The following is a 16,805-nucleotide window of genomic DNA, read 5'->3' on the forward strand; positions in this document are numbered from 1 at the left end:
ACTTGTTTTACATTCCTGTTCTTTTTCTTTTTATAATTTTTTTATGTTGCTAAAAATGCTCCATGTGTGCTAAAGTGTCCAGATGAAAAAGGATACTGGCTTCTTTACTGGCAAGCTTTCAATAATGTCTTGGGTGGTTTTAATGATTAGATCCTTTATGATTACATTTTTTGTGAAATTTCAATGAAAGGAAGCTTCCACTGTTAGGTATTTGAACTTTTTCTTTGTCATAATAACTCTATAAGCTCAAAGGGAAATTGCCAGTTTGAGAGTACACATGGAAAGTTATGCAACTGCACAGGGTATAACCTGTACTACAGTAACCAAATGTTAGCATCTGTTGTGGCCTTTCATTAGGTTAGCCAGTTGTTCAGTCCATGCCTGCCATAGCCAACTGCAGTTGTTATTGGAAAATTCAGTTGCTGCTTATAACGTTGATCAGGGTTCATTACTAGGTTATGCTCATAGAGACCCAATATCCTGTGGCACTGTCTTCTATCTGTGATCTGTTGTCTTTATAAGTAAAACAACTCATTTTATAGAATAAAATTACCTACTGGGCTTGTATTTCTTGAATTCTGCACTTGATTTCTTATTCTTGACCTGGTACGATATGAGAGAAATCACATTGCTTCTGGAATATTAAAAAATGGCATTCACTTTAACATTGAATAAATTCACTTGAATTTATAAGTGGTCAAGTTGTATGCATGGATTTTTATATGGATTTCCTTATTCTCCCCATTCTATGTTTATTACTGATGACCTGTTACATGCTAAGTAATGTGCTAAGATACAGATACAGATGATACATGGTCAGTGCCTTTACTGAAAATAGGACCTAATGGAAAAATGTACTGTTTACTTTTTAGTATAGCAAATACATTAACTTGCATAGCTTTTAAGGACATAAATGCAAAAGAGATTGCTCAGTTCAACCAGAATACATTCATTACCTTCACAGAGAGTCCCAACACTCTGTGGACATGTCCATGGATATTAGGGAAAAGGGCAGATACTACTAGAGATTAGATTTAGGTTAGATGTCTGAAGACCCTCTCAAGGATTAGGAAATCAGGATTAGTGTTTGTCTTTCCTTTTGAGTTTGTAGGGAGCCAGAGACTACTAATGAATACCTAGTGTGTAAGGATATTAGATCTTGCCACTATTGACTTAGCATGAACTAATTAGAAGATGGTGAATAGTCAAAACTATGAACAGTGTAAATCCGGATGGTTTAGCATATTAAGGTACACAATAGGAAAACTTCCATTAAGCCTGAAGTTTGTAAGTTTGCAATAGTTCATGGATTTTTCCATTTCTCTCCCCCACCTCTAGAGCATCGGCTATGTCCAAGCCTGAGCCAGTTCCTGTTCAAAAGGTGCGTTTCTCATCTAGCATCATTTGCTTACCATTTAATTGTCCTTTTGAGCCACTGTGATTTGTTTCTGTCTCAAGCTATAGTGACATTTAATTTATAGCTGCAATATAGTTTTTGTTCATGATTTTTTTCCTTAAAAAATGAAGAGGAAAATGGAAATCAACATATGCAGAATTGCCATATGAAGTTATATTATAAAACATTTTTATTTTTAAGTTTTAGTATTAATTTTTGTACCTTTGTAGATTTTCTAAAAAGAATAAATAGATAGTTACCCAAAATAAATATCACAGAGGACTTTAATAGCATTCAAGAATTATATTTATGATATAATTCTTGGCTTAGGTCATTGGCAAACTACCCTATTTTTTTAATCTCCTCAGTTTGAGTTCATTATTCATATACATATGACTTATTCCTTTTCAGTTTTTTATTTTTTATTTCTTTTTTGGTGGTACTGGGGCTTGGACTCAGTACCTCACACTTGCCAGGCAGGTGCTTTACCACTTGAGCCACTCCTCCAGCCGCCCCCCCTTTTTTTTTTCCCTTTTCATGTTTTTAATCCTATTATTTTTGGTGAGTCATTAAATTTATTTATTGATTGATTTGCCTAGGCATTTAGCTACTTATCTTTCTCAATTAGTTTTTTTTTATTCCTAAGATTAAATTACCTTGTTAAAATTGAGTATGACAAGAATTATGATTGTATATTTTCTTAAAAATTTGATTACTTTTTCTTTTGGGATGATAAGGTGAGTAGGGATTTGTTCTTGAGTATCATAAAGGCTTAATTTGATTTTTAAAAAGCTTTGGATATGCTTTGGAATGAGTATTATAAACATTCTGGTAATTTTAGGAGCAATTGATCCTTCTTACTATTTTTTCCTTTGGCTGCTGCCAATAAGGAAATATCTAAGATCGATGTTTTCCTCATAAGACTGTTAAATATTTATTTTGGAAAAGGGAAAGAATTTTATTCTATCTCTGTGAGTCATATCTTAGAACATTCAGGGAGAAAAAAAATTGTTTTTATCCTGTTCAGTTTGTTTTAAAGGTTTAGGTTTTTAAAAAATTCTTGATTCAAAATACCTATAAAGTGCATATTTCTGAGTTAGATGAAAATTATCTTATTCCTCCCCTTGTTTTTAATTGAAGAGTTTAAAATGTGTTTCTGCTTCTGCATGAATCAAGTAATTGCACTGTGGAGAAAAATTCAACATGTTTGAAAGATGGAGTTATAATTGATTGTTGATATTTTAAAATAAAAATGTTTCAGTTAGCAATATTTTGTTTATTGTGGGATATTTAAAAAGTTTTCCTTTAGAATATATCTAAATTGATACTTATGATGGCCTTCAGGCTTTCTGATGGTTTTCCTGCTCTGTTTCCTAAAAGTTTTGAAACTTTTTTCATTTTTGTAAATGAAAATATGCTTATTGTGTGCATCTGTGTTGTGCATGTTGGGACAAGTTAGCACGCATGATATGCTGCATCAACCCATTGTTTTTCTTGTAAATGTGACATTTGAGCATCCAACCTGACTGTTTTTTGTCTTTTTAAAATCAGCTGTGTGTTTTCAATGAACATATTTTGCATGTATTTGGTATGTTTTTGTGTGTGTTTATTTTTATTTCACATAGGGAGAACCTAAAGAAGTAGTTAAACCTGTGCCCATTACATCTCCTGCTGTGTCCAAAGTCACTTCCACAACCAACATGGCCTACAATAAGGCACCACGGCCCTTTGGTTCTGTGTCTTCACCAAAAGTCACATCCATCCCATCACCATCGTCTGCCTTCACCCCAGCCCATGCAACCACTTCATCACATGCTTCCCTTTCACCTGTGGCTGCTGCCACTCCTCCCCCATTCTCTGCATCTGGACTGCATGTTAATGCCAATCTTAGTGCTGACCAGTGTTCACCTGCACTGAGCGCTGGTAAAACTGCAGTTAATGTCCCACGGCAGCCCACAGTCACCAGCGTGTGTTCCGAGACTGCTCAGGAGATAGCAGAGGGACAGAGAAGAGGATCCCAGGGTGACAGTAAACAGCAAAATGGGTAGGTGGCCAAGGGTGCTTTCTGCTTTCACCAAAAGTCTTTTTTCAGGTAATTTCCAGGAAACACTTAATCCACATCCCCTCCAATCAGCTGTTTTTTGAAGAAAGGTGAAGTTATACTTGCTTCATTAACAGTGGCCTTTATGTTATATACACTGTATGCTTTCTACAAAGCAGTTACAGGTTAATCAAAACCTAATAACGCATTTTGATGTGTTCTGAGCCATGTAACATACTCTTGTCACTCTTTTCCTCCAAATCATGGCACAACTTTGAGCAGCTGGCACTTATAATGCAAGGCAAATCTTGGATCACTGTTACTCAAATTTTCCATTCTTTTATTGACCATGAAAAGCTTAAACAGTTTGACTGTAGTTGCTCTGAGCTTATGTATGTGACCCTAAGGAGAAGTTTTTTTTTCTCCTCAAGGAACTAGTCTAAAAAACAGGAAAAAAAGTTAATCAACTTTTTGACTATGTCTGTGTATGAAGCATTAGCTTAGAGCAGAGAGGTAACATTCTTTTCAGATAAACTTTAAGCTAGAATTTATTCTTTAAAAGAAGTCAGTAATAATAAAAAATCCAATTTTTCTAAAATTAACTTATTTGAGCCAGACAGTTCTAAGATTATATATATGTTTTCCACAACCTTCATTTATAGACAGTCATTTTGTGTATTGTGGAATTCACTGAAGATACTTCAAGGCAAAGTCATTTATGTAAAATCACTTTGATTAGATTTATTGTGACAAAAATGTACTGTTAAGGAAATAATCTGTACATTTGATGGTTCTTATCAATACCAGTCTCCAGGAAAATATCATTAAAATAATTGTGAGGATAGTTTCTGTGAGATATAATCTCTTCCGAATGCTAATTCAAATAGTGAAGAGGCTGTGCTTGCTGTAGCCCTGCTGCCATGGCAACTTTGGGGCTTTGAAAGGGAGGGTGGCAGGGTTCCAGGCTGCTGCTGGGCACAGCAGGAGCTCTGGAGGAACAGCTACTGGGCTGTGCCCAGGGCTTTGTGGCTGTGGGAAGCTTTTTAGAGTTTTGCTATGTATGTTGAGGAAAACTAGTGTCCTTCAAAGAATGTTATTTCTTCTTTCATGTGAGGAAGAGAAACGCTATGTATTGTTGAGGTGTGTTTGGTTGTAAGTTTATGTTCTGTATGTCTATTTTAAGGCAATTTTAAAGTAATCAAAGTCAGTAACCAGAAAAGATGCTGCCTATTAAATGCTAACTCCACAGTAAACTGAGACAGAGTTTGCTATTTATTAAATTCTAGTTTCAGTAGAAAAACAGTCTACTGAAGTCTTAGTGTCTTAACTAAAATCTATTCTAATGTTTCTTGAAATTTTGTAAGAAAGTCTTACTAGTGGAAAATTGTACAGGTAAAAGCAAATTGATATTATGGGCAAGTACTGGATTTCAAGTAAGCTTAAAATTTGTGTTTTATAAGCACAGCTTTTTGATTAAACTTGAATTGATTTAAAACCTATTTTCAAGCTGAAACTAGACGGTGCTATAGTTTCAGGGCCTTTGTGGTGGCTTCTTAATCAGTCTACAAGTGTTTATTAAGCACATGCCTGGTATTCAGCACTGTGCAAAATTTTAAGAGAAAAGGGTTTGTTACATGTTTTGCATCATTAAGAAGCAAGTTACTGCTTTGTACTTGCAAACTGGATATATTTAAAAATAGCTTGATTTCAAATGGTGTCCAGATGTTAGGACAATGAAAGCATAATTATTCTGAAAATAAAGTATGGTGTCTATCAAATTGTAAAACAAATTTGTAATATTTTTCTCACACTATATTTAGATTAGAGAAATTAAAAATAAGTCATATCTGTCCTCTTGCCGAGCAGGTGTTTTGAGATACTTACAAACCCTTTTTCTGCATCAGGTGTCAGACTGTTTTTCTGTCAAACATTTTACTGTTTTATTTCCTGGACTTTTACAATGTTGGCAAATATAAAACTTGTACAGTTGAGAATAGTTGCTTTTTATTATTTTTTATTTAACAAAAAAGTACTACCAATAATCAAAAATTTAAAAGTTCAGAAGGATGTGAAGTTAAATGACTCAAATCTTTTTCCTCAAAGTACCAGGAAGACTATTAGTTTTTAAGGGATGTAAAGTGATTATCTAATTTTCCAGTTTTATAGACATCCCACCAGACTTTGCATTGGATTAATAAACATAATGCATAAATAAAAGCTTGTTAATTAAGCATCATTACTAAGCTCTAGTTAGCTATACATCCTCTCTAGTAGTAGGAAATCTGAAAATTATATTGATAATTTTAGAATATTTCTTAATCATACTAGATTCTTGTTTCTTCTTATAATTAATAGTAATTAAGGTACTTTAACATATTTAAATCTTTACCCTGCATGTACAAATTATTGATTTAGTCTTGGCATGCTGTTTTCTATATCACTCTCCTTACCCTACGAAGAACAGAATGGGATTTCATACTCCAAACCAGAAAGGAAACTATTTTATTTCAAGTAGTTAACTGATTTACCTTTTCCCTTTCCATGTGTCCTTGCATTATAATGTGCCACTGCTTTCAGGAGGTAAGTCTTTTTAGTGTCCTATATTATTTTCAGTTATTTGGACTGAAATTGCTTCAGACAGTTCCTATGTGGTACTTTGAAGAACCTGGCTTTGGCAGACAGAAAAAAAAATAATGACGTGCTAGTAATATTTGAAAATGCTTTTCTCTTTGCAGAAAACACATGTGACAAAGTTAGTATCCACATTACTGGAGAGGAAATATGGTGATTTATATATGAGTAAACAGCATGAATGCCCAATTTTTGCAAAACTGCATTTTGCAAAAAGAACTATAGTTTAGAATAACCACATACAGTGTTTTCATTACGTTTGGTTTGCATTGCTGTGTTGTGGCGAATTGCTTTATAGTAATAGATAGTAGTATTTAAGTAAGTCAAAATACATGTGGGGTTTGCTGTGTTGAAAAGAAGAAATGCTTGGGGGAGTGTAACTTATTGAGACTGTAATAAGACGAAGATAAAGCTAGAAGAGAAATAATAGTTTTGCACTCTAGTAAATAGCATGTATAAACCTGAATTGATTCCAAACTAATAGCAAAAGCCAGCGTTTCCTAGATTAAATTCTCTGAGAAATTTTCTGATTTTTCTAGGGAGTTTTAATTCACTGTTCCTGGCAGGTTTAGACCTCTATATGTACAGTTGTATATGTAGATGAAAGAAAGTCCATACATTTTTGAAATTAGTTAAGTGAGATAATAACTTATTAAATGTTTCAGGTGGCATAGGCAAGACATTCAAACTTTTTGTGTTCTGTACATATTGACATTAAACTGTCTAGTTTAAAGTGAGATTAAAAAATCATATTAGATAAGAACTTAAAATACTTTTATATCAATTAAGTTATTCTGAGCATGTACAAAAGTTTATTATCACATTATAAAGTAGAATTTGAAATACTAAAATCTTTTTTGGGTTATATCCCCAGATTAACTATTGAATTATTAGAGCAACTTCTTTCTAATTGCGGTCTCATTATATAACTTCATTTTATATATGCATAGGAACACTGCATAGCAGTGTATAAGCAAGAATCTTCCAACCATGATTTACTGTCTATTTAAAAATAACTTCTTAAAGACAAAAATTGGCCAGCTCCTAGATTCTAGTGTAACAAACAATTTGATTTAAAAAAGGGAAAAATTAAGTTGAATATAGTTTTTAAATTGATGATTCAGATTCATTAATTTATTAGATATTATTGTTCACTTTGCTGTGTTTCTAAATACATTATGTGTTCTAATTCTCACTTAAACTGAGTGCAGAGAAATTACATAATTTTCTCAGTCGTCCTCCTTTTAAGTGATAGAGATTTGAGCCTAGGTCTTTTGAAGGCAAATTTTGATGCACTTGCCACTCTTGTGTGTATTTCCAGTACATTGAGCTAGCATTTATTTTTATTAATGATGAAAGAGTCAGAGTGATGCTATGTGAGTGAATTCATGTGTGTAAACTACAGTTGCATTTGCAAGCACCTTTTTTGGGTAGTTGGGGGATATATTTCAGTAACAAACCAGTGTTTGTATAGTTTCTGAAGTGTCTTCAAATATGTTAAACAAAAGCCCTTACAAGAAGTCTGAAGGACAAGAAAATTGCAACCCACTTCATTGTTGGGGAAAAAAGAGGCTTCTGCAGACTGCAACTTGCCCAGGACACAGGGAAGTGAGCAGCGCCACTAGAGTTAGATCATCTGGCTGTCACATTGACATATTTGTTACTTAAGAAGAGCTTGCACTTGCTGTTAATGTTATATTCCTGTGATGTGAGACTGGATGATTTCTCTTTCTTTTTTAATTTTAAAAGTGAGTCTAAACTGATCTGTTTCTACATTTTATATCACACTACTTTATTATCTGCTTTTATTAGGAACTTAATAAGATTTGGACTTAAAATAAAAATGAATATTACGAAAACCTAGATTTAAAAAAAGAAATACTGGGTCTAGGTTTTCAGTAACTTGAGACATGAACTAGCATTAATTAATATATAAAATAGTTTTCAGCATTTTGAGGATTAAAAACAGGTAAAATTGTCCTACTAGTAACAATTTAACAGAATTTTAACTAACATTTGTGCATTTTTTATTTGTCTATGTTTATATGATTATTTTGAAGCATGGTTTTTGTGTTAATACCCTCACTTCAATTCTTTGCTTTGAATTTTGCTATTTCATTTTTTTCTTTTTTTTTTTTACCCCTCATCTCTGTTTTCCATCATCCTGGGAACATCACTGTCTTCTCTATCACATCTTTCTTGTGTGTATTATTCCTTCTTCAGTAACCCTGGCACCGTGTAAGTACTTAAATAATGGTTTGTTGTGCAATTTTCATAATTGTCTTTCTGTTCCTTTTCATCTTGCTGTAAATTTACCACCACCAGCAAATCTTATTAGTATCATCTCATGAGAACTGTCAAAAATTTTAAGGAGCATAGGAAACATACATTTTTCATGCTTGAGAATTTCAAATATATCAGTCGGTATATTTGGAACACCCACCACCCTTCAGCAGTGGAATAACTTAATCGGCTTACTTCTGGGGATGGATAAGTATTATGGACAATGTTGCCTGTCGTAATCAGAGTCAGTTTCAGAACAAGAAGTCTCCATGTATATGTTTAGAAACTTCTTATCACTTAACCCAAGACTCCAAACCAAGATAAATTGTGTTACATATTTTGCAAGTATGTTGTGGTTAAATGCTACCTAAATGGGGGCGTGTTGTTAATTCTTAGTGTCTTAGCTTAACACCATTCTTTTGTGTTTTTATAGACAAAAGTTTTACAGATGATAAAAAATAAGTTGTATACTTGAAATTGTTATCATTTAAAAATAAACTATGCAGAGAATAAATTTCTGGAATTTAAAACTGGATGTTTATTAGCTGAGTATAACTTTTTCAAGTAATTACATAAAATAAAGAGCTATTTTACTGCCAAAATAATAATGTGTTTATGAAGTAACCTTCACCTGTTTAATAGTTTTAAAATGCTTTGTCTATTTTTAAAATAGCTACATCAGTAACGGTCTACTAGATACTTCAGGAATTGTGAGATGTTACTATCAATTATTGTGTACCTTACTGTCTTGTGCACAAATATTGATGCTGTTCTTTTATAAATACACCGATGACCCATAGTCTTAGGTGGTACAGTGCCGTTAGTTTTTAGTAATGATAGAAGAACATATTATGGTGATAATTAGTGTGAATTAGTAATTGTGAAAAGCAGTTTACATTAATTATCTATTTATTTATTCCATAGAATCACCTTTAGGATGCAATTCCCATTTCTCAAATGGGAAAACTAAGACTTAGTGAAGTTAAGTGACCTGCATAAAACTCACATATTGAGTGAAGAATGTAATGCTTGAAACATCTGACTCTGTGAAGCCAGTGTTACTAACTTCAGTCCTATCACAGTTTTCATGGAGGAGAAGCACCAGAGTATAGTGAGAGAGTTTGGGTAGTGTAACTATTAAAGTGACAGTAGTCATGTGTCAAGCTGACAGCACTGTGATTTTTTTCTAGCAGTGAATTAAACCTAACAGGTCTTGCCACCCACATCTGGCCACATTTAGAGCACTTTCTCTATTCAGATCTTGTTCGAGTAGCCTGCTAGTCGAGACTCACATTCCTTTTTCTCTTCTGAAATTAAACCTTTGGCCTTGCATAGTTCTCATTTATCTTATTTTGAGGGGAAAAAATATGGAATATCTTGTTATGTTCAGTAGATCACAGAGTGTTAAAGTAGTGTGCACTGTAAATCCCTTAATATTTATGCTTCATTCATAGAAAAATGAATGCTTAGCAGATTGAAAATTCTTGAACTCTATAGTTAACATGTCTCTTTGACATACTGTTGTATTTAGACTTCAGACAAGTGCTGTTTTGTATGTGATATTCTTGCTTTTTAAGTGAAAAAAAAAACTGAGACTCAATTTGATTGGCTCACACATCTGAAAGGTGATAAAGCCAATATTTCAATCCTGGTCTTTTTGATAAACATCTAAGTGGTTTCTAACATCCCACATATCTTCTTCGTTCTGCACAACTGTTTCATTTAGGATAAAAGATAGCTATACACACAAATGAGAAAACTGTAGAAAATAACATTTCTGGTCCTTTTGAAAAAAATGCTTGGAATTACTAGTTTAGCTTGTATTAAACTATTCTTGGTTCCTGATCTTGTGAAGATGTGATCATTTAATTTTGTGAAAGCCAATACATTCTAGCAGCATATTGATGTTTAACTGTGGTTAAATCATAGTTCATATTTTTGTTTCATATGACATAGGATGAACTATACAAGTAATTTCAAATTGTTGATCCACTATAGACTTTCCCTTTTCTAGTTTTCTTTTTTCCTTATTTTCTTTTCCTTTTCTTCATGTTGGAAATCTTTCTTCTGGTGCCTTCTGTCAATTAAAAGGAAAATCCCACCTAAACGGTAATCTTTTTATTGAATACATTCTTCTAGTATTAGTTTATATCAACATAATAAATGGATTTATTTTACTAATTTAAAAAAGACTAGTCTATTTAAAAAAAAATTAAGTACATTTGTGTAAGCCAACTGTTTATATAAAAGCAACAGTGAGGAGTAAATGTATTAACTATAAATAATTCACGAGAATATTTTATCCTCTTAATGTAATTTTATATTTTTTAATTCTTTTAAATATATTCTTACCCCTAGCCCTCCAAGAAAACACATTGTGGAACGCAACACAGAGTTTTATCATATACCCACTCACAGTGATGCCAGCAAGAAGAGACTGATTGAGGACACTGAAGACTGGCGTCCAAGGACTGGAACAACTCAGTCTCGCTCTTTCCGAATCCTTGCTCAGATCACCGGGACTGAACATCGTAAGTGAACTTTAGGCATCTTAATGGATAATGTTCTTTGCTCCAATGAATAATGTTTAGGCTTATTGGTAGTTGCTAGGAAACAACCTTGGAACAGTTTACTTTTAAATTAGTTCAAAGAGTTACATTGAGAGGAGGAAGAGAGAGTGCTGACTGTGGCAGATAGCCAATAATAACATAATACAGAATTTTTCGTAGTAATTGTTTGAAATTAATATTTGATATTGATTGATACAGGTAATTACTTAAATGATTTTGAATTTAAAAAGCAAGCTAATATTCGGTATTATTGTATTTCAGTGAAAGAATCTGAAACTGACAATACAAAGAAGGCAAAGTAAGTTCTCTTTTTGTAAATTGAATGCTTTCTGAATGATCTCAATTTGTTTTTTCAAATTTTTGAGTGTAATGTTACATTTTGTCTTTGTGAATAGAAGCTCAGCATTTAAGCATGATGCCTTTATTGTGACCTAAATGTACAACTTTTTCCAAATTAGTAGATATCATCTGGATTTTATGTCTAAGGCATATTCTCTTTAGTATTGAAATAAGAAGTGGACAGAGGGTATATTTGGGGATGCTGTGCTAACATTACATATCTCTGTGAATGAGTTTATGTGTTGTCTTGTATTCACTTTATTTTAGGCATAAAAATTTGTGTTTCCACGAGGGCTCTGTAGACTAATTTCTGTATTTCTATAACTGCTCTACCTTTCAACTCTTTGTATTTAACATAACAGCTATGTGAAATCAAGCTTTCATAAGGCATGTGTTCTGCATGTTGGAATTAGTATAGAATCTTTTTCTTTCTCTTTCTTATGACTCTTCTATCACTTTTTTTTTTTTATTTCCACAGGGAAAAGATACCCCTTCACGTCTTTAGTCCCAAATACACAAAGTTACGTGACTGGCACCATGAAGTTTCAGCACGTGCTCTTAATGTACAGTGACTTAGAAGTCTTGCCCCCACCCCAAGCATCCAGCATATACCTTTTCCTTCACTTCCTCTTTTTCACCTTCCTAGAAAAATCTGTACTAAATGTACAGAACCTTTTCTATACCTTCCTAACAATTTCCTATTGTGAAAATGAGGAAGATGAACGTGTTTTGTGCTAGTTGGTAGCTCATGAATGTGAAATCAAAGAAAGAAAACAAAGGACTAGATCTGTTCAGTGTATTTACATCTGTTTTCGTTGTTATTATGGTTGTAACCTTGGAAAAGGAATTATTTTCCTAAGTTGGATTTGCTTAGTTGGTTGAAGCAGAGGCAAATGAGCAAATAATGTCCTTGTCTAATCTGGAAAATACTTCCTTTATGTTATTACATTTTCCAAGATTAGTTTTAAGTTCATTATTAGGGAAAGTTCAAAGTTGATTGTAAATTAGTTTAGGTAAGCAAATATGAGGCGACAAGATTAAACAGAGACTTCATTGGAGTTTATTGTAGATTTAGGTATCTTTTAAAGCAGGTATTATTTAGGATGGCTATATGAACAGGGGAGGCCTTGATTTGGCTCCTACAAAAAAGGAAAGAAGAGAATTCTGCCCTTGTTTGCCTTGTGGAAATGTATTGATCTCTCAATCTGGCTAGATTCAAAATCCTGTTTTCCACCAACGGAAATATATCTCAGCTTGTGGATGTTTTATGGTATAGCAAATTTCTAGGTGTCAACTAGTAAGATGGGTAGAAAGATAACTTTGCTTCATTTTTAAATTGGAAGAAAATAAACAAGATAAATTGAAAGTTAAATGGTTCTGAGATACCAGAGAAATGTTTTACTTAGTGTTATAAACTACTGTGTGTTGCTACTATTCCTAGGAAGCTATGTTTTGGCCATACAAAGAAGTTAAATATCTGACCAGAAATGCTTTCTGCCTTGTAATATAATGTATTATATATTAGATCTAAATTCAGTACTAAATGCATTTTGAAGTTTGGAAAAATATTGTAATAAAGTTGCCTTTAACTTAGCTTTGTACTTGTTCTGTTTCCTTGAGGCTAGTAATAATGCCATCCAGGACTTGTTATAATATCACTTGAATGAAATAAATAATTTTCTTGACATTTCATTTGAAAAACATTTGTAATTTTATGTGGTTACCAAAATATGAATATAAAACATGACTGTTCCTCCTGAGTTGTTACCTTACCTAATGTAACATCATATGTGAAAGACACATGAGATCATTTAGACTATGACATAGCAAAAATTATTCTTTGTATGAGAATGATTACTGAAGTTTCTTGACTGCATTCAAGGATCCCTTTTTGTTTTCCCAGGTGTTCTACACTTTAATGTCACATAGACTAGGAAAAATGATTGGTAATGTGGAAGACTAACATTAATTTCAGTTATTGATTGGTTATTATTTAAAATTTGACCAGATAAGTGCATTTAAAAATGCTTCTAGAATTTATCTAAGCTCATTTCCAGTGTACTTCATTATATATAACATGTCTTTCTTTTATTACATCAGTTCTTCTTCAGATACTAAGAGGTCTTGCCTACTTGTGCTTTTATGATTTTGACATCAATCCTAGTTATTGCTGTGTCTCTGTCTTCTGGAAGAAAATCTACTGTTGTTATCCAGGGTTTCCTGCATCTAATAATTCTTTCTTGATCTCAAAGCACAGTGTTGTAAAGAAGATTGAAGTCACATAAAAATGACATGATAGGGTAAACATGGTATTTTCTACCAAGAGCCAAGTTTGTAAAATAACTACAGAGTTGATAGAAAGAAATACTAGAAAGAATTTTGGTAAATAATACAGATAAAATAACCTGTACAGGGCTCACGCCTGTAATCCTAGCTATTCAGGAGGCAAAGATAAGGAGGATCGCGGTTGGAAGCCAGCCCAGACGAAAAGTTTGCAACACCCTGTATTGAAAAAACCCATCACAAAAAAGGGGTGGTGGAGTGGTTCAAGCAAGGTGTAGGCCCTGAATTCAAGCCCCAGTATCAAAAAACAACAACAAAAACTTGTATGGAACTTTCAACTGAAGTAGGTACTATTGAAAATAAGAATTTAATGCTGTGCCTAATTCAGATAAACCTTTTAATGTGAAGGAAAGTACAGACTGAGATAACTGAAATAGCCATATGTGGGTGTTAGAGTCAGTGTTCAGCCAGGATTGCACAGGAGATTGCCATTTGACCCTGTCAGAAGTGGGATTCTGAACTCAATGAATATTCTGGGACACTTTATTCCTCGCTTAAAAGCTAGTCAAAAATTATAAATGTTTCTGCAAAAATACTATTTTTGACCTAATTATTACTTATTCTTGTTTCTCTTATGCAGATTTTATCATAAGCTTATTTTTAATGTGAAATTGGGATGTTACTGTAAGAATTTTCAGCATTTGACAGTACTGGGGTTTTGAACTCAGATGTTGCACTTGATAGGCAGGCACTCTACCACTTGCGCCACACCTCCAACCCTTTTTGCTTTAGTTATTTTCAGATAGAGTCTTGTACCTTTTCCCACACAGGCCTCAGATGGTGCTCTTCTTGCCTTGGTCTCCTGTGTAGCTGAGTTTACAGCTGTGTATAACTACATGTGGCTTTAACATTGTTTTTGTCTTTTGTTTTGGTGTTTTTGGGGTAGGTGTGAACTCAGGGCCTTGGCTTGCTGAGCATATGCTCTACCAGTTGCACCACTTATCCATCCTCCACATTGTTTTAAGATGCCTCACCACCGAGGGGATCGGATATGCCTTACATACTGCCAGATACACTTTCATTATCTCAAAGGGGTGAATACTCTTTAGAAACAGAAACATGCTCTTGCTCATCTTTGTGCCCTTCAGGAAGGTTCAGTATACAAACATTTTAAAGCTTGTTTATTAAAATGTATGACATTAAGATACAGAATAGCAGTCCCTTCTATTATTGAAAGTTCCTAGAAATTATAGAGTGAATTTGTTTTCCCCCCAGATAATTTTATAATTATTATGTTTCTGATGTATATTTAAAATAATGAGTCATAAATATTTGTTCATTGTCTGTATCCATTCTTTCAAGTGAGTAGTTACTGAATACTTAATTGCCACACACAATCTATACGCTATAGGTAGTGAACAATGGATAAATAGAGAAAAAAGATGATTTGAGGTACTTTTGTTCCAGGATGGTAAAATTGGTTAATATAAAGGGAATTTGGCTTAGACAGGGCAGGATTCCTTTAGATTATGTGGACCTGTGAGGAAATGACCATGTGCCGGTGCTTCAGAGAGAAAAATAAATTGGCTGTGTGATGATCTGAGGCGCAGCGCTTGAGACAGAAGAAACAGGTGTGAAAAGAATGAGGCAAGTATGCAGATTGGAAAGGATGTTACAGCTGAAACGTGTAGAAGGGGAGCAGATAGAAAAACATAATTATTATGCATATAGGTAAACAAGTTAGATTCCCAATCAAACTGCTTTCAAGCAAAATTAGAAAATGAAGAACCAAATTTGGGCATGGATCAAGTAGTAGAGTGCTTGCCTAACCTGTGCAAGGCCCTTGGTTCTATCCCTAGCACTGTTCAAAACAAGGAAACAAAAGAAAATGAAGAGTCAGGAAGATTATTCAGCTTGCTAAATAAATGAAGTGCACACTTAGTGTCAACCCTGATTACTACCAGGGAGCTCCAATAAAGACCTAGAAAATGAAGGTATAAATATACTGTATGTAACAAGAGCAGAAGCAGAGTGTCCTATAGAGCACATGTAAAGCCATATAAAACCAAAACTTGGATGTCTGAAAATTTGACCTGTAATGCACTTTTCCTAATGTAGAGATGAATTTGACAAGACAGTCCTATAAAGAGCTGACTAGAATTGTTTGGACTTACTTCTTTTGTATATCCCATCCAAGAAAATTCCTGGAACCAAGTATTTCCTTCATTGTCCATTGCAAAGTAGGTGTCTTGTTGTTGTTACAAGTAGTGAGAAACAAGGAGTGATCGATTTAGAGTTAATAAGTGACTGAGTACTTTCTTCTCCTAAAGTTCCACTTCATTAACCTGTAAAATTGGAATCTGTGGTGGATGCTGTGATGCCCTTTAGTGAACGACTTGATACAGCACACAGCCTTTGTGTATCAGCATCTTCACCAGTCACCTCAGCTGTTCATGGTCAGTGAACTAACTGACTGATATTGGGTTGGGGGAAGCAGTGGTTAAAAGCCTGCCATTTTACCCCAGTTATGGATGACTTTAAAGGGCTGATCTAGTTCCAGAGCTGCTGTGGGAATCAAATGAGGCTGACATAAATCCTGTATGGCAATTCAGCTTGTGCCTACTCCTGCTCCTTGACCTCTCATTCACAGTTCTTGATTGTAGAGGCACTTTTTAACAAGCATCTCTAGGCTAACTCCATCTTGAGGTCTGCCTTCTGGAGAACCTGATCTGCCATAGAATTAGAATGCCTCAGTTTGGACCCCAGGTGCACAGGTTCTCTTTAGCAGGGTCTTGTGGGGTCCTTTTACTCATCTTATATTCTCTGTCTTTGCCATTTCCCATCCCTTCTCCTTAAATCGTCAACCCAGACTACAACACACCATTTAAGGAAGGCTTTAAAATAAAATTTTAAAAAATCATTTAAAGGTTCACAGAAGTCTAAAGGAAGATGTACTTACTTACTTTTTTTCCCCCTCAAGTAAACACTGCTTATTTATGATTACATCAGAAGCCACCTATGAGTAATGAGTAGGTAAAGGTATCTAGAAGTCAAATACCTTCAGAGCTGTATCCGTGAAGCAATGAAACAAAATGAAATGAAGGTTAACTGAATACATGCAATGAACACTTCAAATAGGAAAGTAGCACTTAAAATATTTTTGTAATTTCCATATTATAGTTTTCCATATGCAGCATTTTGGAATCATATGTATTAGCCATTTCATCAGCCACTTAATAAAATTTATTTGAACACATTTGTT

The 16,805-nt window shown here is 33.9% G+C and overlaps 1 protein-coding gene across 18 annotated transcripts in view; it reads left to right on the forward strand.

Annotated features, from left to right (window-relative positions):
- The window catches only part of Pdlim5 (PDZ and LIM domain 5), a 208,052-nt gene that overhangs the window by 103,286 nt on the left and 87,961 nt on the right, over positions 1 to 16,805 (forward strand). For 3 of the 18 annotated variants that reach the window (XM_074041379.1, XM_074041382.1, XM_074041383.1), the window contains 6 exons: positions 1,339 to 1,381; positions 3,022 to 3,440; positions 8,292 to 8,306; positions 10,443 to 10,460; positions 10,710 to 10,882; positions 11,183 to 11,219. In XM_074041379.1, the coding sequence (XP_073897480.1) occupies positions 1,339 to 1,381; positions 3,022 to 3,440; positions 8,292 to 8,306; positions 10,443 to 10,460; positions 10,710 to 10,882; positions 11,183 to 11,219 (705 nt within the window). Of the gene's footprint in view, positions 1 to 1,338; positions 1,382 to 3,021; positions 3,441 to 6,172; positions 6,190 to 8,291; positions 8,307 to 10,442; positions 10,461 to 10,709; positions 10,883 to 11,182; positions 11,220 to 11,738; positions 12,854 to 16,805 lie in introns of those variants that run through there. The other 15 variants (XM_074041384.1, XM_074041389.1, XM_074041387.1 and 12 more) reach the window with 13 other exon arrangements.

Source organism: Castor canadensis, chromosome 9, assembly GCF_047511655.1.
Source record: "Castor canadensis chromosome 9, mCasCan1.hap1v2, whole genome shotgun sequence".
Lineage (NCBI taxonomy): Eukaryota > Metazoa > Chordata > Mammalia > Rodentia > Castoridae > Castor > Castor canadensis.